The sequence below is a fragment of the Bos grunniens genome, chromosome 15 (assembly GCF_055505025.1).
Source record: "Bos grunniens cultivar Pamir isolate PY7600 chromosome 15, Bosgru_T2T1.0, whole genome shotgun sequence".
NCBI lineage: Eukaryota > Metazoa > Chordata > Mammalia > Artiodactyla > Bovidae > Bos > Bos grunniens.
Window position 1 is genome coordinate 8587680 of NC_141179.1, and position 22608 is coordinate 8610287.

Genomic DNA, 22608 nt, shown 5'->3' on the forward strand with positions numbered 1-22608 from the left:
CAAATGAGCAAGAGGGAGTTGTCAGCTCTCCCCTCCACATTCTCTAGCTCTCACCCTACATTTTGTAAATCACAACTGTGTAAGAGCTGAGAGCTCTTACAGCGCAGGCACATGCCCGTCACAGTGAACTCGCCTGGCCACGGGCTATTTGTGTTCCAGAAGCATCCGTGAGCTCCACCTGAAAAAGCCCCTGGGGCCACGTTATGGTCGGGAGGCTGAGTCTTGGCTGCCGCCTGGGTCAACACCGAAGAGAGAAGACGGCGTGTCTTGCTGCTCTGGCTGCTGCGCCAGTCGGGAGAGAAGAAATGTGTTCGCGGCTCCGACAGCTCCTTGAGTCTTCTTCCCATTTCCCTGCTTGTGCCTTGCCTATCTTGGGTTCCACGAACACTGTGCAACAGTGTGAACAGCGAGACACCACCCGCCTAACGGATGAAAGTAGTTCACTAATGCTAAAACTGTGCAAGCGATATGGGCTGTTTTGAACCCCTGCTTTGTATCTGGGAGTCTGGAATTTGCCTACATGACAAGCAGAAGGTGTCTACATGACCAGCCTCCAGTTAAAACCATTGGCTCTCAGTCTACGAGATTCTAGTAGATACCATTTCACATGTGTTGTCGTGACTCGTTGCTGAGGGAATTAAGTCCTGTGTGTCTCCTCTGGGAGACGATTCTTAGACGCTTGTGCCTGGTTTCCCTTAGACATCGACAGCTAAATTTAATACACAAACCTGCTTTGAAAGGTCATCTAGAATGCACAGTTCTAACAGAATACAATAGCGTAATTTTTTTTTTCAGTACTAGATTTAGAAAGACATTTTTTACCTCAGATGAATTCCTTTAGTCCTTGAGCTCATAGCATGTATCAGTTGCTATATACTCATTAACAACTGTGGTCAAGTATTTTGTACTGGAGAAGTAATATGACTATGTAATTCATAGTCCAAACGTTTAAAAATGAAAGGGAATAGTAATTACTCCAGAACAACAGATTGCTTAAGTAGCTGTTGTTTACGTAGCAAAGTCATCCCAGTAAGAAACCAAATTAGGTACATAAGAAAACCACACAGTTCAGCAGATAGCAGATACCCAAATTCTTCCCCACACACCCTAAGCTGTCTCAATTCAAAATAGAGGAAAAAGGAATAGTGAAAAAAAACTATCATTCAGGTGACAGCTGCTGATTTATTCCCAGAGGGAAAAGGATTTAAGTTGGATGCTGAGGAATGGAGAGGTTCAGAGAAGGTAAAGATAAGAATTTTAGTGAGGGACTAAAGTCAGGAGAGGTTATGTTCGCGTAGATGGAGCAAAGGGGTTTGTATGAAACTGTCAGAAGTGAGAGCTGAGGCAGCACAGAGAGAATGAGTACACACTCATCTTATAAACCAGACAAGAACTGGAGGAAGGTGTGGTCAGGATCAGAGCTGGACTTCAAGAAGCTTAGAAGATTAGTGTGAGCACAGTGTAGAATGCATCGATTCAATGGTGAAGCTGGGTGCACCTGAATATAAGGAGACCTCTTACTTGATACGGGTGAAGGTGTTTGGTATATCCTAGTAAGACAAGCTTGTGCGCCTGCTAAAGCGCAGGCGGCTGCGAAGGGCGCGCTAAAGCGCAGGCGGCTGCGACACGCAGCCGAGAGGAGCTACCCCACGTCCGAGGTCAGGGGCAGAAGCTGGGAGGACCGATGCCCGAAGGGCGGTGGCCAAGAGGAGCCACCCCACGTCCGAAGTCGGGGGGGCGGCCGAGAGGAGATACCCAGCGTCAGAGGTCAGGGGTGGCGACGAGAGGAGTTACCCCACGTCCGAGGTCAAGGGCGGCAGCTGGGAGGAGATACCACACGCCCCTAAGCCGGAGGCCAGGGGCGGTGGGCGGGAGGAGCTACCCCAAGCCCCCACGCCAGAGGCTAGCGGCGGCCGCCCGGAGGAGCAACCCCATGCCCGAGGCCAGGGGCAGTGGCCGGGAGGACCAACCTCAGGCCGTGGCTGCGCGGGCATAGGAGGGCATAGAGGAGCTATCCCATGTTGAAGGTCAGGAAGGGTGGCGGTGAGGAGATACTCCTCATCCAAGGTAAGGAGCATTGGCTGTGCATTGCTGGAGCAGCTGTGAAGAGATACCCCACGCCCAAGGTAAGAGAAACCCAAGTAAGACGGTAGGTGTTGCAAGAGGGCATCAGAGGGCAGACACACTGAAACCATACTCACAGAAAACTAGTCAATCTAATCACACTAGGACCACAGCCTTGTCTAACTCAGTGAAATTAAGCCATGCCCGTGGGGCAACCCAAGATGGGCGGGTCATGGTGGAGAGATCTGACAGAATGTGGTCCACTGGAGAAGGGAATGGCAAACCACTTCAGTATTCTTGCCTTGAGAACCCCATGAACAGTAGGAAAAGGCAAAATGATAGGATACTGAAAGAGAAACTCCCCAGGTCAGTAGGTGCCCAATATGCTGCTGGAGGTCAGTGGAGAAATAACTCCAGAAAGAATGAAGGGATGGAGCCAAAGCAAAAAGAATACCCAGCTGTGGATGTGACTGGTGATAGAAGCAAGGTCCAATGCTGTAAAGAGCAATATTGCATAGGAACCTGGAATGTCAGGTCCATGAATCAAGGCAAATTGGAAGTGGTCAAACAAGACATGGCAAGAGTGAATGTCGACATTCTAGGAATCAGCGAACTGAAATGGACTGGATGGGTGAATTTAACTCAGATGACCATTATATCTACTCCTCATTATATCTACTACTGCGGGCAGGAATACCTCAGAAGAAAGTGGCCATCATGGTCAACAAAAGAGTCCGAAATGCAATACTTGGATGCAATCTCAAAAACGACAGAATGATCTCTGTTTGTTTCCAAGGCAAACCATTCAATATCACAGTAATCCAAGTCTATGCCCCAACCAGTAACACTGAAGAAGCTGAAGTTGAATGGTTCTATGAAGACCTCCAAGACCTTTTAGAACTAACACCCAAAAAAGATGTCCTTTTCATTACAGGGGACTGGAATGCAAAAGTAGGAAGTCAAGAAACACCTGAAGTAACAGGCAAATTTGGCCTTGGAGTATGGAATGAAGCAGGGCAAAGACTAACAGAGTTTTGCCAAGAAAATGCACTGGTCATAACAAACACCCTCTTCCAACAACACAAGAGAAGATTCTATACATGGACATCACCAGATGGTCAACAGCAAAATCAGACTGATTATATTCCTTGCAGCCAAAGATGGAGAAGCTCTATACAGTCAGCAAAAACAAGACCAGGAGCTGACTGAGGCTCAGACTATGAACTCCTTATTGCCAAATTCAGACTGAAATTGAAGAAAGTAGGGAAAACCACTAGACCATTCAGGTATGACCTAAATCAAATCCCTTATGATTATACAGTGGAAATGAGAAATAGATTTAAGGGCCTAGATCTGATAGATAAGAGTGCCTGATGAGCTATGGAATGAGGTTCGTGACATTGTAGAGGAGACAGGGATCAAGACCATCCCCATGGAAAAGAAATGCAAAAAAGCAAAATGGCTGTCTGGGGAAGCCTTACAAATAGCTGTGAAAAGAAGAGAAGCGAAAAGCAAAGAAGAAAAGGAAAGATATAAACATCTGAATGCAGAGTTCCAAAGAATAGCAAGAAGAGATAAGAAAGCCTTCTTCAGCGATCAATTCAAAGAATTAGAGGAAAACAACAGAATGGGAAAGACTAGGGATCTCTTCAAGAAAATCAGAGATACCAAAGGAACATTTCATGCAAAGATGGGCTCGATAAAGGACAGAAATGGTATGGGCCTAACAGACGCAGAAGATATTAAGAAAAGATGGCAAGAATACACAGAAGAACTGTACAAAAAAGATCTTCACAACCCAGATAATCACGATGGTGTGATCACTGACCTAGAGCCAGACATCCTGGAATGTGAAGTCAAGTGGGCCTTAGAAAGCATCACTATAAACAAAGCTAGTGGAGGTGATAGAATTCCAGTTGAGCTATTCCAAATCCTGAAAGATGATGCTGTGAAAGTGCTGCACTCAATATGCCAGCAAATTTGGAAAACTCAGCAATGGCCACAGGACTGGAAAAGGTCAGTTTTCATTCCAATCCCAAAGAAAGGCAATGCCAAAGAATGCTCAAACTACCGCACAATTGCACTCATCTCACACGCTAGCAAAGTAATGCTTAAAATTCTCCAAGCCAGGCTTCAGCAATACGTGAACCGTGAACTTCCTGATGTTCAAGCTGGTTTTAGAAAAGGCAGAGGAACCAGAGATCAAATTGCCAACATCTTCTCGATCGTGGAAAAAGCAAGAGAGTTCCAGAAAAACATCTATTTCTGCTTCATTGACTATGCCAAAGCCTTTGACTGTGTGGATCACAATAAACTGGGGAAAATTCTGAAAGAGATGGGAATACCAGACCACCTGATCTGCCTCTTGAGAAATTTGTGTGCAGGTCAGGAAGCTACAGTTAGAACTGGACATGGAACAACAGACTGGTTCCAAATAGGAAAAGGAGTACGTCAAGGCTGTATATTGTCACCCTGTTTATTTAACTTATATGCAGAGTACATCATGAGAAACTCTGGACTGGAAGAAACACAAGCTGGAATCAAAATTGCCAGGAGAAATATCAATAACCTCAGATATGCAGATGACACCACCTTTATGGCAGAAAGTGAAGAGGAAGTAAAAAGCCTCTTGATGAAAGTAAAAGTGGAGAGTGAAAAAGTTGGCTTAAAGTTCAACATTCCGAAAACGAAGATCATGGCATCTGGTCCCATCAGTTCATGGTAAATAGATGGGGAAACAGTGGAAACAGTGTCAGACTTTATTTTTCTGGGCTCCAAAATCACTACAGATGATGACTGCAGCCATGAAATTAAAAGACGCTTACTCCTGGGAAGGAAAGTTATGATCAACCTAGACAGCATATTCAAAAGCAGGGACATTACTTTGCCAACAAAAGTTTGTCTAGTGAAGGCTGTGGTTCTTCCTGTGGTCATGTACGGATGTGAGAGTTGGACTGTGAAGAAGGCTGAGCACCGACGAATTGATGCTTTTGAACTGTGGTGTTGGAGAAGACTCTTGAGAGTCCCTTGGACTGCAAGGAGATCCAACCAGTCCATTCTGAAGGAGATCAGCCCTGGGATTTCTTTGGAAGGAATGATGCTAAAGCTGAAACTCCAGTACTTTGGCCACCTCATGCGAAGAGCTGACTCATTGGAAAAGACTCTGATGCTGGGAGGGATTGGGGGCAAGAGGAGAAGGGGACGACAGAGGATGAGATGGCTGGATGGCATCACTGAGTCAATGGATGTGAGTCTGAGTGAACTCCAGGAGGTGGTGATGGACAGGGAGGCCTGGCGTGCTGCGATTCATGGGGTCGCAAAGAGTCGGACACAACTGAGTGACTGATCTGAGTAAGACAAGCTTGAGGATGCAGGTGTGAGAAGCAAAGGGGGAAAAAGTCGAAGATAGTTTTGACACAAGAAATAATATCAAGCATTAACAGAATTAAAGAAGTGAGAAGCAGGTCAAATTGGAGAAAACTTTCACATGTGTCACTATGGTGTCATAGTAACCCATCAGTGGACAGTGCACAGGTGGTCAGGATGGGAAATATGGTGGGAAACACTCATGTAGTGGGAAACACTCCCTGAGATGTTACAGAGAATATGAAAGGCGTAGAGCCACTGGGGACACAGAGAAGGACAAAAATAGTGGTAAGTAGAACCTGAGGGATTCCCTTCACTCAGGAGGTGGGAGAGGAGAACCTGCTGAAAGCATCTTTACTTACAGATATTAACAGAAACCCAAACTCTTGGCTCCTAAAAGGAACCCCTATACTATTCTCCTAACTATAAAATTAATACATATTCATTACTATATGTTTATTCATTGTTCATTATTAAACAGGGAAATGTAAAGATAATAAATTAACTGCGGCCTCACTATAAATGTTTACAACACACACACAAAAAATTACTTTAAAAGACATGAATAATAGTATATATTCTGGTTTAAATCCTGTTTTTCCACACTTAGGCTAACAAATATTTCCAAATATCTTTAAATGCTTTTCCAAATAAAACTTTCACAGTCATATCAATTCTGTTTCTGGCCAAGCTCTATTTGTGTATTTATCCCAATCATTCTTTTGTGCTATTTTGTATGTTTCTAAAATTTTTATTGTGAATAACTCTTGGGTCATCATATTTACACAATTTATTTTTATACTCATTTCTGATCATTTCTTCTGGTCAAATTCCTATCAACAGAAATCATTTCAGCTCTCTTGGACATGTAAGGTTGATTGAAATATGGTCAAATATACCTCAAAAGTTTTTGAATGATTTCATATTTCCACCAGAAAAGCCAAAGTCTGCTTAGTTACCCATACCTTCACTAACAATTGATATTATCTTTTAATAAATTAATGTGCTGCTACTATTATTAAATTATACTTTAAAAATATATGATATAGAAACTTACAATATTTATTATGGTTTATATTTCTTCTTTGTTGAAATGCCCTTTCATATTCATATCCATTTTTTCCACTAAAACCTTTATCTTTTCCACACTGATTTCCAAAAGCATCTTATACATAGGAGATGGTTATCCTGTGTCATGTTATATAAGTCCCTTAATACTTCATCTTTTAATTTAAGGTCTTTTGAAAGAGACAGATTACTTTCATGCATTTTGGTCTTTTTACATTTCCTTCACATTTCCTTCCTCGTAGTTTATGCTTAGAAAGAAATTATCTATTCACATTTCAAATGTTACTTCTTTTGTCTACTGTAAAGTCCATAATTTTGACAAGTCTGTTTCCAATTCTGTGTACTCCAATGGTCCATCTAACAGATGGCCTTAGAGCTTTACCAACACAAGCTGACCCCTAATTCAGTCCTGGTAATGGGTAGTCAGTCACATTCCATGAGCAAAACGAACAGAGTCAGCTGTGTCAGTGAGAAGACACAGAAGGGTCTTTCTGAGAACAACTTCATAGGCTTGGTGCCGACAGAAGGACCAGAGCTGCTCTGGAAGTGAACAAATGAATTTAATGCTATGTTACAGAATTAAACATGTGCGTAGCAGCTTCTCCCTGTAACAGGTTTGACTCCTGGAAGGACCGAGGAAAAAGTAAAAAACAAACTACATTTTTCCTTTTCTACACTATATGCTCCGAGGAGTTGCTTTACACCATGTTTGTGTTGTATTTGTATTTGTGTCGTATTCTATCATGGGCTGTGCCTCCTGGAAAAAAGTGTGTCTGTGTGTGTGTGTGTGTGTGTGTGTCTATGTGTGTGGTGGGGCAAATGGAAGATGCTACTAACCATGTTATAGGTTTTTTCTAGCATCCAACTAAATATAAAACCAGAATGAATATTCTATTCCATCATATCCCAAGGGATTAGGAGCCACTAACAAGTATTAAATATTGAGCTACACTGTCAGGGAAAATAAAGCATAACCTCTAGAGGACTTTACAATTATGATAGAGTTACGAAGTCAAACCAAGCAATCCCTAAGGGAAATCAGTCCTGAATATTCACTGGAAGGACTGATGCTGAGGCTGACGCTCCAACACTTTGGCCACCTGATGAGAAGAGCTGACTCACTAGAAAAGTTTCTGATGCTGGGGAAGATTGAGAAGAAAAGGAGAAGAGAGTGGCAGAGGATGAGATGGTGAGACAGCACCACTGACTCAACGGACCTGAGTGAGAGGGAAATCTGGGAGATGGTGAAGGACAGGGGAGCCTGGTGTGCTGCAGTCCACAGGGCTGCAAAGAGTCAGCCAGCTAAGGGCAGCCTCTCATGTTCACCAAGAATCTGATAAGTCTTCAGAGACTCTATGCATTGCCCTTAATTTTGAGGCAGTCGATTTTTAGAATGTGACTTGGCCTTGGTCTTTGGTACATGATGGTGACAACTGGGGGAGCCTTTCTACAGATGACTTCATCTACATATTGCATTCTCTCTCAGGTTTATTCTAAAGAAATGTTTAAAAGTTTAAATAGACACACATTTAAGGAGTTTAGAAATATGTGAACACAATATTAAGGAACGTAGTATACTATATAAGATTAAAAATGTCCATGAAAATTAAAAATATAATTTCTCTTAATAACAGATTTTTCTCCACTTCACATTAACCCCAAAATCTTTCCATAGGCACCCAACGGTCTATTAAATTATCCTATTTTAATAGCAGGTATTAATAACAAGTTATTTATTATAGTGAAATACAGATCTTTCCAATGTTCAACATTTTAAGTGAGGAAATTCAATTCCCTCTAGGGGAACATAAAAATACAGTAAAAAAGAATCAAGTAACTCTTCCATGACTTTTTGACTGCAGTTCCACTGCACTTGAACTCGTCAAGCATGCCTCATGGCTGAACAAGAAGGTCAGAGAAATAAGAATACGAATAAGTAGGGTGGAGGACCAAGCTGAACTTGAACAACAGTTCAGGAAGGAAGGTGACTTTGCTAGAGGATCAGAATGAGACATTTAAAAGAGTTCAACGATGCAATCCCTAGAAATACAGAGAAGAGATGAAGAAGAGACTGCAGGAGGCTCAGCGCCACGCAAGATTCCCTGGGGCGGGCTGGGGGCAGTGATGGCTGCTGGTGCTCAACAAGTTCCGGTTCAGCTCTGAGACACACTGCTGTATGCTAGGGAAAGTGTGCATGGTGAAAGACAACAGAGCCATTTAGAAAAACAAACAAAACATATACTATCACTAGAGCTGAAACTGCATCACTCCTCAGTAAGAGTTTTCTATCTGGCTAACTATAGTTAAAACACTACCAATGAGAAGAGCAAATTTTCAGGAAAAAAGGAAGAAATATTCCTTGTATGAGAATACTGTCCACATTAGTAAAATATTTCTGTTGACTTGTTTAAATTGACAAAAAATAATGAAGATTTCAAAACATGTAACTGTATATCTTTTTTCCCTTAATGCTGATGTAACAATTGAAGAACAGATATTTTTAACTTGATATAAATGTTACACCATGAATTTGGTAGGTCTTGCTATTTAGAATGGCTTTCTAGGTGGCTCAGTGATAAAGGATCACCCTGCAAAATAGGAGACTCAGGTTCAATCCCTGGGTTGGGAAGATCTCCCAGAGAAGGAAATGACAACCCACAGCAAGATTCTTGCCTGGGAGATCCCGTGGACAGAGGAGCCTGGTGCGCTTCAGTCCATAGGGTCATGTAGGAGTAGGGCATGACTTAGTGACCAAACAGCAGCAGCAGTTATTTAAAATATGCCCAACAAGAAGAAAAAGAAATAGCCTTGTTTCACTCTTTTTCATTATTGAAGGAAATACTAACCTTTCTCTTGGAACTGTTAATTTTAAATGTCACAAAGCACGTAAAATGCTCAGCACCACGCCTGTCTATCTATACCAAATGCTCAATTAGCTTAAATATTCTTATTATCATTGTTTTATTAAACAGGAGCAGATTCTGAGATAATGTCTACTTCTGGAAATCTGGGCTTCACATGACAATGCTAATGCTCTTTTCACACTTCAACTGGAAAAACTTACCTCTTGCAAATGAGATTCCTTTTTCTTTGCAGACAAATTTAAATGTTTGTCAAGAATAGAATAGTATTTTTCACTCTCTTTGTCGAATTTCTTCTTTCCGTCCTAGGAGATCACAAAAACAACAAAACATTCAAATCAGAGAATCAAGATAACCTTGATTTCCATCATTCCCATCAAGCGTCCAATAAAATTATTTGATAAAGATTCAGTGAGCTTCAACTATGTGGAAAACTTGATGAAGTAGGAAGAAGGGTATGAAACAAAATCATCTGAGTATGTATTCTGCTCTCAAAGAAGTTCATAGAACTATAGTATGGAGGGGGCAGGCTGCCTACAGTAGAATCCCTTTGAGCACTCTATAACTGATTCTCAAGAAATTTTGACTTAGAAGTCTGGGACATAGCCAAGAGAAAAATGTCTCTTTTAGGCTTTTTTGGTGATTCAGATAAGTTAATATACAAACAGTTTAGAGACCACTCACAAACTCTTTGCAAGGAATCATAATATTTCCCAAGTCAAAAAAAAGATGCTTGATATTTCAAACAAGTCATTCTCATTTTTTTAAGTAGAATAAATTTTTATGGGCTTTCCAGGTGGCTCACTGGTGAAGACTCCACCTGCCAATGCAGGAGACACAGGTTCGATAATTCCTGAGTTGGGAAGATCCCCTGGAGAAGGAAATGGCAGCCCGCTCTAGTATTCTTGTCTGGGGAATCCCATGGACAGAGGAGCCTGGTGGGCTGTAGTCCATGCGGTGGCAAAAGAGGTGGACATGACTCAGTGACTAAACAACAACAATTCTTTTATAGAGAAGGGGGGATGGGGAGGGGCTATTATAAACAAAAAGTCCACTGGAGGAAATTGGGAGTTTGAAGCATAGTGGCTTTTCAAGGGTTTAATTTGACAGTTTCACATTGGCTGAGCTGTTCAAACAGCACATTCGTGATAAAAAGGAAAATAAATCTTCACAAACTGGTGGAGTGAAATCATTAGACCAGTTCAAAGTCAAATCAAAAGGATTAGAATCACCTGTATCATGCACTCAACATAACTTAATCACTGACCTTTGCAATGCCTAAAATGACATTGTCTTATGGGTTCAGCTGTAACCAGGCTAGCCCTTTGTTGGAAGAGAATACCTTTCCCCTAAGGCATACTTCTATAGAAATGCAAACAGAGTACAGTTCTAAAGAGAACAAGGCATGCCTAGACATATGATCTTCTCCAACTATAATTATGTTATCCACCAGGTATGTTTTTTCCATTTATGAGTCCATATGAAATAAATACTACATGACCACAGTCATAAATTTCACTGGCCAAAGAAGTACTACTCCTTCCTTTTATCTCAGTGTTTCTTGATGTGCAATGTCTGGACCACATTAATCAAAGTTAAGTATTTTAAAGGTTACTCAAAATGTAGATTCCTATTTCCTTCATGTAGAGATTCAGACAGGTCTCTTTAACAAGCTCTGTGATTATTATGGATAATGGTTTTCATTTATTTGAATCAGCAAATATTTGGAAGAGATTAATTAAAAATAACGGGTGAATGGATGGATGAGGAGAGGAGGAGAGACTCTGGGAGGAAGCGGGGAAAAGAGAAGACAAGCAGGCCTCTGGTTTGTCTGTCTCACAATTCAGGTTGTCAGATCCAGACTAACACATGAAGGTATTCTATTCTGATCCAGTAAAACTCTAAACTTTTATCCACTCAATTATATTTCAATTAATTATATATTAATTGAGAGAGTGCTCAATAAATATTTAATGAACATGCAAAATTATTCCTCTTGTAACAGTGGGCATTACAGTCCCTCACAAACATTCCATTTGGTCAAAAAACCGATATCCATGATACAGGGGGCGATTCTGTACAAATGGCCTCAATTCAATCCCTGTGATACAAGAGCACTGTAGGGGGCGGGGGGCCACCAGCTGCCTTAGAGATGAGTACGGGAAACTGACTCACTTTCATCTTACAATAGGGGGCTTAAAATTTCTCACTGTGCGCAGAAGAAACGAGGTGGGGGAGAAGGGAGCACAGCTGTGGCAACTACACTTGCATCTTTGTTTTTCAGTGTTTGCTGGCATTTTTGGAAACGTTAACTCAGTGCCAACATACCAGCATTCCTGGCAATACAAAAATCATTCCCAGAAGAACTTCCTGGACTCCTAATCAAACCCTGGCCCTTCACACCACCAGGCCAACAAAAGAGATCTACTCAAAGGTTCCAATGATGCAGATAACACAAACACATTCAGTTCTAGTATAAAATTAAAGCACTGAACTGAAAGAGGAGGGCACATGAAGGACAACTATAGTTTAGGGAACCATATTCTTGAAAACAAAGAGCACTTTTTGTGACTCACATCTACCCCCAAAAGCCATGATTTACTCTCACGTAAGTCAGGTCCTATTTGGTTTTAGTAACTTAATACCACACAGCTATCGATTGTCTACTATGTACTTGTGGATATCAAGCTAAGAATTTTCTCCAAAACCAGTGCTGCAGAAAGAAGGGAAAATAATGCATGAATCTTTACGCTAAACACTATATGTGATTACTGACTGAAATAGATGGGGAAACAGTGGAAACAGTGTCAGACTTTATTTTTCTGGGCTCCAAAATCACTGCAGATGGTGACTGCAGCCATGAAATTAAAAGATGCTTACTCCTTGGAAGGAAAGTTATGACCAACCTAGATAGCATGTTCAAAAGCAGAGACATTACTTTGCCAACAAAGGTCCATCTAGTCAAGGCTATGGTTTTTCCTGTGGTCATGTACGGATATGAGAGTTGGACTGTGAAGAAGGCTGAGCACTGAAGCATTGATGCTTTTGAACTGTGGTGTTGGAGAAGACTCTTGAGAGTCCCTTGGACTGCAAGGAGATCCAACCAGTTCATTCTGAAGGAGATCAGCCCTGGGATTTCTTTGGAAGGAGTGATGCTGAAGCTGAAACTCCAGTACTTTGGCCACCTCATGCAAAGAGTTGACTCATTGGAAAAGACTCTGATGCTGGGAGGGATTGGGGGCAGGAGGAGAAGGGGACAACAGAGGATGAGATGGCTGGATGGCATCACTGACTCGATGGATGTGAGTCTCAATGAACTATGGGAGTTGGTGATGGACAGGAAGGCCTGGCGGGCTGCAATTCATGGGGTCACAAAGAGTCGGACACGACTGAGCGACTGATCTGATCTGATCTGATGTTATAATGGTATGGTATAATGGTTTTCTGTAGATCCACAATAAGTGCATCTGAACCAGGTAGTCATGTACAATGAGGTCATATATATGTGTGATATGTTTATATGTGCATATTTTTAAATCTTTAAAAAATGCCATCAAAAATGGCAAGTTAATCCCCAAACCCAATTATAGTGGCAAATGTGTAAGATAAGTTCAAGGTCTGTAATCAACTTGTGTTCCAAGCTACACTGTATTTACTCTGATCACATGATCACATTATTATTTAGCATATAAGATTAGCAACTGAGGTTATGTTGCACTTTCATCATATCCCCTGAGCTAAGGAATGGGAAAAAAACTCCAAGTGTCAGTCTTAAAGTTGTGATATATAACAAACAAATAGGCAAAAAATAAGTCAAAATACTCATATAAACAATATGTCTATCACAAATTATACACAAATGTTAAATATAAGGCCAAATCAACACCTTCTATTGACCACAAGAGAGTACCAAAGGAAATAGACTCTACCACAATACCTAAAAAGTCAGATATATTTCAAGCTTTATCCAATTGTTTTTTCTCTATAAAACACAACTGCAAAACTTTGTTTAAACAACTATTTTAGCAACCTTTATCTTAACATTATCATGATCAAATTTTTTTAAGTAGAGGCAATGAAAAAATATTTTCTATATTTCTTTTAATGAAGCACACATTTAGGATTTATGCATCCAATTTTTAAGACAATTTCAAGGTTATAAATGAAACACAGGATATTGCAAAGTTTCCCATGCAACTATTTATGCTACCATGTTAGTATAACCATTAGCTAAATAAGCACTAAGCATATATTTTTAAAATCCTTTTAAGTGAGTGCACAGTAGCAGAAATAGTAATAATAAATACCGATAAATTTCTATTTCACAAATGCATAATTCTTATAAACTGGCACTGTGCTAGGCATTGAGAGGACAAGATACAGCCCTAACTACCAGTCTTGGCTAGACTTCCTCCTTCTCTGATAGTGGGATTTCCTCACCACTTGGAAGAGTGACCTAGGGTGACATCATAATTTTTAAGTCTCAGAAAGAACAGCTGCTTAGATATTTCTTAGATCCAAGAGATTCCTGGTGTCCAAAAACTCAGGTTGTTGAGACCCTTAATACAGCTTTCACAGCAACATCCCAACTGCAGGTGACTGCACCAAACCATTCCCCACCATGTCTGTCCTCCTCAATCTGCTGAAATATAGACATTTCAAAAAGGCTTCCTTCTTCAGAGTTATGCCAATATAATTCACCACATCTTCCCTTTTCCAATTATCTTGCACTACCACCACCAGGTGATCAGATTCCTAAGAGCCAAAGGTTTCATATTTGCCTATATGAGGAACTCCTACAAAATGGGGCTTCCCTGGTGGCTCAGCTGGTAAAGAACCCACCTGCAATGCGGGAGACCTGGGTTCCATCCCTGGGTTGAGAAGATCCCTTGGAGAAGGGAAAGGCTACCCACTCCAGTATTCTGGCCTGGAGAATTCCTTGGACTCTATAGTCCATGGGATCGCAAAGAGTCAGACACGATTGAGTGTCCTTCACTTTCACTTTTAAAAAATGTAAAGATAGAAAAACAAACAGATAAAAATATAGATGAAGGATATGAAGGGATAACCAACAGAAGAGGGAAGTCAAAAGGTTAACAAGCATATAAGGAGTTTTTCGAACTCATTAATAATTAAGAGGAAAGCAAATTAAAATATTGAGATATCACATTATATGTATCAGCTATTGGTTGGCAAGAGTTATAAAGGTGAATAACAGGTTGAATGCGTGTGGAAACATAGGAACTCACATATGGTGGAAACACAAGAACTCATAAAGGGGTACAGGTACAGCCTTTCTAAAGAGAAATGTTGCATTCAACATTTCTAAGTGGTATATATGCATGACTTAAAAACAAGCTTCTGGGTGCACATCCCAAAAATATCCTCACAGAAAAGTCCATAAGCAAACTTGAAAGAGGATCCATTTGAAGCAGGAAGATAGCCAGGCTATTTACTGGTGAATAAAAATGCATTAGAAGCATACCACAAAGTGGCAGGCATGAAGTGAATACTACAAATAGATGGATCTTAAAACATAGTTCTGAGTGAAAACCACAAAACACAAAATAGGTAAGTAACATTTATGTTTATGAAATTGAAGTCATGAATAGAAAAATAATATCAATTTTGTAAGACAAATATATACACATTAAACTTATGAGAATGGTTGCTGTATAAGAAAGAAAATATGAATGAGGTATGAGTGAAAGAATAAAACAAGAGTTGTGAACTAAAAAAGAAAAGAGATGAGAAAAGATAAGAGAATTAGGAGATTAATCAGGAAATCCAACCTCTGACTAACAGAAGTACTGAAAGAAAAATGAAGGGAGGAATTACCAAAAAAAAAAAAAAAAAAATCACAAAAATTTCCAGAGTAAAAAAAAGTATCCATATTAAAATGACACAATATATACAAAGCACAATAAATGAGAAAATATATGCAAGATATATCATACACTATTACAAAACCATGATTAAAAACAAAAATCTAAAAACAGAGGTCAAATAAATATCATCAGAAACCAATGAGTTCACAATAACATCACAGGAAGTTATAAAACAAAGGTGCAGTGCCTTTAAAATTCTGAGAAATAATGAATTCCAACTCTGATTTCTATATCCAAATTGTCAATCTAGATTCATGGTAGTATAAAAATATTTACAAACATACAGGGTCTCAAAATTATTAGTATCTAAAAATTTGAACCATTTTTTAGAAAGATACTAAGGTATGTGCTCAACTAAAATGATGGAATCAACCAAAAAAATCAAGACATGAGATCTAGTTCAAAGAGGCAATGAAAATTTTCAAGAAAAATGGTAATACGACCTTCTGTGAAAACAGACAGACAAATAAGCCTATGAACTTTAAAGTAGCAGTTAAGATTAGAGTCCCAGAAGGGATGTGTCTTTAAAAAAACTGGAGAAGATATTCAATGTATACAAATGTATCAAGATGCATTTTGTAATTACACTAATGCATTTGGGAACAGAGACTTTTATGCAAAATTTAAAGGTAACTATTCACTCTAAAAAAGAAGTCTCCCCTTCCTTTATGTATATATGTGTTTTTATGTATAAGTGAAATAAATGACAGCAATGGTACAAGGACAGGAGGAATTTTGTTACTCTAAAGTATTTACACTGCCTGTGAAACAGTGCAACATTATATCTAAAGTGGATTTGGATTAGTTTTAAATGTACATTTCAAATGTACAAATTTGTAAATGTACAAATGGATGAAATAGGGAAAAAGAGAAAAAAAAGATGAGAAATGGAAAAGAGTGGGAAGCAGAGGAGGAATTTATAATGCCACTTTAGGGCAATCATTAAAAAATGTTTTTAAAAAGTATAATTGATACAGTAAGAAAGCAGAGAAAATGAAATCATATAAAGTACCCAATTAAAATCACAAAAGGCAGAAAAATAGTGGAAGAAAAAAATAGGAACAAAGAACAAGGGGAAAAAGTAGAAAACAACAGTAAATATGGTAGATATTAATCCAACTATATCAATCATCTCTTTGAAAGTGAATGGTCAACATCCACCGATTAAAACACAGACATGGTCATAGTGAATCCAAAAAACAAGACTCAACTACATGTTTTCTATAAGAAACCAACTTGAAATGTAAAGACATATGCATTTAGAGCAAAGAGAGAAAGATAAACTTTGCTAACACTAAAAAAGAGAAAGCAGGAGTAGCTATATTAATGTCAGATAGATCAGATTTCAAAACAATGAAAGTTATTCGAGATAAAGAAAGAGGATTACATAATGCTTAAAAGGTCAGTTCTTCAAAGACAATAATAATTCTTAATATGCATACATCAATGTGTAAGCAGAGCATAAGAGCAGAGCATCAAATATGTGAGGGAAAGACTGACAGAACTTCAAGGAGAAATAGGTAAATCCACTGTCATAGACGAAGACTGTAACATCCATCTACTAGAAATGAACAGATCCAACAGGTAGAACCTCAGTGAGACCACAGCTGAACTCAACAGCACCATCAACCAACTGGATATAATGCTGTTCATTTAAGAACAGCAGATTATACATTCTTCTCAAGCTCACATGGAACATTTACCAACACAAACTACACTGTGGGCCATATCTTAGCAAATTTAAAATAATAAAAATTATTCTCGGTGAGCTCGGCTTCCTCAACATGGCAGCGCCCTTGTCAGTGGAGGTGGAGTTCGGAGGTGGTGTGGAGCTCCTGTTTGGCGGTGTGAAGGAAGCATCAGGTCACCTTGCCTGAACAGGAGGAACCCTGGGACATCCGCAGCCTCCTTGTGTGGATCAAGAATTTGCTAAAACAGCGGCCAGAGATGTTCATCCAAGGAGACAGCATGAGGCCAGGGATTCTGGTGCTGGTTAAAGATGCCGACTGGGAACTGCTGGGTGAGCTGGACTACCAGCTTCAGGACTAAGATAGCGTCCTCTTCATCTCCACGCTGCATGACGGCTAAGGGCCCCTCTCTGTGCCTGGGCCCCCTTGGGGTCGGGAGAACAGAAGAATCAGACAATCCCCTGGGGCCCTACTTCCAGATCTTCCTGTCCCCCTTGGCTGCTTTCTTCACTACTCTGTCCCTTGAGCTCCCTCCAGGCAGGGAAAAGAGGCCAGGTGCTAAAAATGAGCCTTTCTCGGGCACGTGAGCAGGGGAAGGCAGGCGCCCGAGCCGGGCACTCCTCCTCCCAGCAGCTGAGGTGGGGGAGGGTACCCCTCCGCGTGGCCGGAGAGGAGGGGGTCTGTGCGGCCAGGTGACCCAGCTGCTGCCCCTCCTGTGTCTCCCTGAGTGACGGCTGACAAGGCACTGCCGCTCCTGGGCTGCGGTGCCTTCCTGGGCAAGAGGAATGAACCTCACTAGCTGATGGCAGGCCCCTCCCCTCTCAAAGACAGGAGGAGCCTTTGCCTCAGTTTCCCCATCTGGACAGCAGAGGGCTCTGCCTGATCCCCATTGATATCACTAGGGAACCCCAGCTGGGGTCCCCTATTCAGCGTTGACCGCCGGCCCCACACACACACAGCAGCTGCTCCTCCAACCACACCCCTCCTCCTGCTCCCCCACCCACAGCCCTTGACCCTGGCCAGTCTCCCCCACACAGGCCACCAGATGGGCTCCTGAGACCCTCCCCCACACACACAGGGCAAAAGACTGCTTATGTGCAGCTCATTCCACTGGGGGTGGAGAGTGGGAGGGTGTACGCTAGACCTTGGACTGGCAAATAGAGGCCTGGGGTGGGGGGGTCAATGTGCCTCAGTTTCCTCTCTAATGACAATTGAATTTTTATAATATCTGAAAACTGAGGGGACTTCCCTGGTGGCTCAGACAGTAAAGAATCCACCTGCAATGCAGGAAATGTGGGTTCTATCCCTGGGTCGGGAAGATCCCATGGAGAAGGAAATGGCAACCCTCTCCAGTACTCTTGCCTGGAGAATCGCTTGGACAGAGGAGCCTGGTGGGCTACAGCCCATGGGGTCTCAAGAGTCAGATACGACTGAGCGACTGACACACACACAAAATTGAGATACTTGATGGTGCAAGGGCACACTTTATCTACTCTCCCATCTCCTGCAGAAAGCAGGATGGGGCAGGCAGCACCTGGGAGGCAGGGTGACTCCCCCCACCCTCATCCCTTCTGGAAGTCTTGGGGCCTCAGTGCCTGCAACAGCTGGCCTTGGGCAAATAAAAAAGATTAAGTTGTTTACTGGAAAAACAAAAACTAAAACAAAAAAACCATTCTCAGAGTACAATGAAATAAGCTAGAAATCAATGACAGAAAGATAGCTGGAAAATCACAGAATACTTAGAGATTAAAGAAGCTTCTAAATGACACATGGGTTAAAGAAATCTGAAAAGAGATTTTAAAAAAGCATTTTGAACTGATTTAAAATTAAATGTTAAAATGTGTAGGACATAGCAAAGTCAGTGTTTATAGGGAAAATTACTGCACTGAAAAACATTAAAGAGAACAAATGGATGAAATAGGAAAAAAGAGGGAAAAAAAGAGAAACAGAAAGAGTGGGAAGTGGAGGAGGAACTTATAATGCCACTTTAGACCGTGGGAGAGACAGAGAATGCTGCTGACAGTTTCTGATGATGTTTGATTGTTAACTGTCTCTTGGGCTATGTGAAGACAGAGCGGACTGGGATTGGGTGGGTGGATAGTACTTGGAGTCGCTATAATCTTATGGGCTCTGGCATGACATCATGGATAAAACTAAGTTACACAACTGAGCAAACTCCAGGCAGGGTGTGTGGAACACACTCCAGACAGAAAGTTTGGAAAATTATCCTGAGTGAATATAGGGATTTCCTAATTAAAAGCAACACAAAGCTCTGCTTTACACCCACATTCAAATTTCTCTTCTTCTTGCTTGACAGAGACCTTGGAGAATGAAATTAAATATTCAGTTAAAAAAATAAAAAGCACTGATAACATGTAAGGAAGAACTAACCTGAGGACAAAAGGCTGACACTTATTAAAGAGCATGCTCATGAGAAGCCTGCATCTGACTGAAACAGAGAGAGGTGTCTTTCCTTAACTCCCAGGGTGAAAGTCATAGCAAGTAGAATTTAATTTCACATATTATGCTAATATTATACTTTTTTAGAGCAAAATTCCTAGAAAACAGAGCCAGAGGCAAAGCTTGCCTGCTACAGCTTGGATGCAATCCCTGGGGAGCAGGAGGGGGGAGAGAGAAAGAGAGAGAGAGAGAAAGGGAAGAGAGACAGGAAAGGAGGAAGGAAAATACAAGCATTTATTCCTGAACTAACTGCAGGAACAGGAGGAGAAACAGCCAGTTGCTCACGCAATAAGGCAGACCTCCATTCAGGTTTCACAAAACCAACACACCTCTGGACAATTCAGTTGGGTAAGCAAGGATTTACCTGCCACTTTCTAATTGGTCAACATCTGCCCCATGGATAAGAACTCTCCTGCGTCTTATTGGACTGTCATCTGCTTGCTCAACAGCTGTGTGAGGGGCCAGAACCCAGGGCCCCTCCGGCACTCCATAAAGGGTCCAGACACGATGAGGAAGAGCCAACGGGACCGCGAGGCTGTGCATCGCTTGTGAGGAATAAGAAGCGACAATCCTCGGCCAGAGTTCTCTTCTGAGCAAACCCCAAGGGTCTGGGAAGAGCATAAACTGTGCCCAACAACAACACACACATTCCTAAGATGCAGATATAAGATTTTATCTTTATTGAGGGTGCTATATTTGCAACTTTAGATAATAAAAGTATAACATTTTCAAGGGATTTGCAGACTCATTCACAACCTTGTTCTCTAGAGCCTGTTTTGTATATTTTGCTATCAGAGGGTTTTCAAGAAGATCATGTTTATAAATAGGAAAGAAAGAGTACGTTATCATGACTCCCATATTATACTGTGGAAAAAAGAGGTTCATGGAAATTAACTATAGGCACTCAAACAGCAGAAGGGTGGAGTTCAAACTAAACTGCAAGATCTTTCTTAACATGACCATAACTAACACAACTGCTCAATTTTAACATTTTATAAGAAAATGATCCCCATCCTCCATGGGATTGAAGTGCCTTGGTCAAGGTCAAAGAATTAGTCACATGAGTCCAAGCTTGGAACAGCCCTCTCCTGTGTGCAGAATTCATGGAATTCTAAATTTCTACTGCTTTTATCAAAAGCCCTTTTTGGCTGCGTGCCATCCTTTTTCACAGTAATAGAACCCCCCAGATTATAGCAGGGCAGACAGCTGCCACAAATACAGAATACATTGCCCAATCTCCTACCAAGGAGATGTGTCCATGTGAGTAAGTTTCGTTTGAAGAATAGGAGCAGAAGCATTGCAGTGGGGGTAGCTTCCAGAAGCCTCCCAGAAATGCCTGGTGCTCCTCCCTGAACCTTTGCTCCCACAAAGGAAGAAAAGGGTCTGATTGGGCACTGCAGAATATGTCCTTTCTGCTCATTTCCTCTGCTCTGCCTTCCCTGACTTCCAGCATTAGGTTCATCTCTTAAAAAGAGTTGTACTTTCATGAGAACAGTTCCACGAAAAAGTTATTATTGCAGATATTTCTGCCTAAAGGTCTAATTTCAACAGCCAGACTGAGGGACTTCCCTAGGATACAGATGAGTGGAAAGACAAGGAGATAGAATCCGAGAGAGAGAGAGATACTGATTGACTGATTCAGCCCAACATGTTAACAGTGTGGAGGCTGAGAAATCCTTTACTAGGCTATCAGCTAATGCGGTATTTCCCAGTAGAGAAGTCTCAATGTGTAACTGCCGAGTGAACGAATTATAACCAGCCCATTCTGTAACCGCTGTCACATAGTCATGGCCATCCTCTAGAAGTAATCACCAATCGTATTACCTGGAACACTGAATAACTCTGGGGCCTTGGTCATCTTATCTGTTGCCTAACAGTTGGACTCAATGACTTCAGCTTAGACATTCTGGAGACAAGTAGCATATAAAGAAGTGCTCGATTACTGAAAACACGAACATGATTATTTCTCCTTCATTGCTCTACATAATGCTTTTCCTAGGTATACCCACCAAAAGAACCACTTCGGAGGGATGGCCATTGATGGTGTGGGCCTGCCAGCTGGCAAACAATCCCTGATATAAAAAGATCAATATCAGCAGTCGATAAGGTAGTGATTAGTGAGAAATAGCTACCCGTTCACTTTCAGCTACTATAATCTTAGTTGCTCCTCAGTCTTATTGAGCTTAGGGTTTTATACTCCAAAGACAAGAGCCAATCCTCAAAATGTCACGCTAATTGCCAAGAACATGAAGAGCTTAAAGGAAGGAGAGAAAGCACCGCAAGCTGCCAGCACTGGGAGCCATCCACTCGGCAGCTAAATGTGGAGGCCGGGGGCACTGCTACCACTTGGCTACTTTCAAGCCACGTGACTTAAGCCACAAACTTCAGAAGAAATTTCAGTTTTCATTCACAAAAATATACCCTTCACTGCGTGGGTTGAGCATGCAGTGCTGTTTGTGCCTGAAGTTTAAACAGCTACATATCACTTCTGCTTTATAAACAAGAAGTCTCTCTGTTTCATCCTATAAACACGATGAGCACACTTGTGAGATGTAGTCTGTGTAGTCTAGAGTCATCGTCGCCTCTTGCGACATTACCAAAGTTACCATTCCTACAGCTCCCTGAAGTTTAGACCGCATTTATAACGACGCCAACTAGGGGAGGGCTGGTCAAACCTGATGCTATTAAACTGAAATACCCTGAAGGACTATTTGGCAGAATACTTCAGATCATAGGAGTAGAAGAGTGGATAACTGAGAAATCTCCATTATTAGGGATCTCCAATCTCCACTATTTTTAATGGAATGCCAATTGCGCTAAAATGGAAAAACATCACTCACAAACAATGCTTAACTCTTCCTCATTTATCAAATAACATAGAAAAACTAAAAGACTTTGGTTAGTAAAATGTGAGCTTAATTCCCAGGCATGGAGTAATTCACTATTTCTCAAGAAATAATTAACAAATATTTTTAATGACAATCTTAGTTTAGTTTTGAGCCTTAAAACAACCAAGATGTTAAAGTGAACAATGAAGAAAGCTAAATTAAATTTTTCCACCAAGTGTACATAGAGCTTGATTTATGAAATAGAATTATTCTTTATCAGGGAGCTTACCAAATAGAATTAGCAAAAGTAGTTCCTAAAAGTTTAGTTTTGCAGCTGCAAAAACTCCAAAATTGATTAATATGAATTTATATTATTTCTTCCAAC

At 41.0% G+C, this 22608-nt stretch overlaps 1 protein-coding gene and 1 pseudogene across 6 annotated transcripts in view; one reads left to right on the forward strand and one right to left on the reverse strand.

Annotated features, from left to right (window-relative positions):
- The window catches only part of ARHGAP42 (Rho GTPase activating protein 42), a 348391-nt gene that overhangs the window by 90180 nt on the left and 235603 nt on the right, over positions 1–22608 (reverse strand). For all 6 annotated transcript variants that reach the window (XM_086338908.1, XM_086338912.1, XM_086338910.1 and 3 more), the window contains one exon: positions 9563–9664. In XM_086338908.1, the coding sequence (XP_086195034.1) occupies positions 9563–9664 (102 nt within the window). The remainder of the gene's footprint in view (positions 1–9562; positions 9665–22608) is intronic.
- LOC147357319 (ubiquitin-related modifier 1 pseudogene) lies at positions 17020–17450 on the forward strand (annotated as a pseudogene).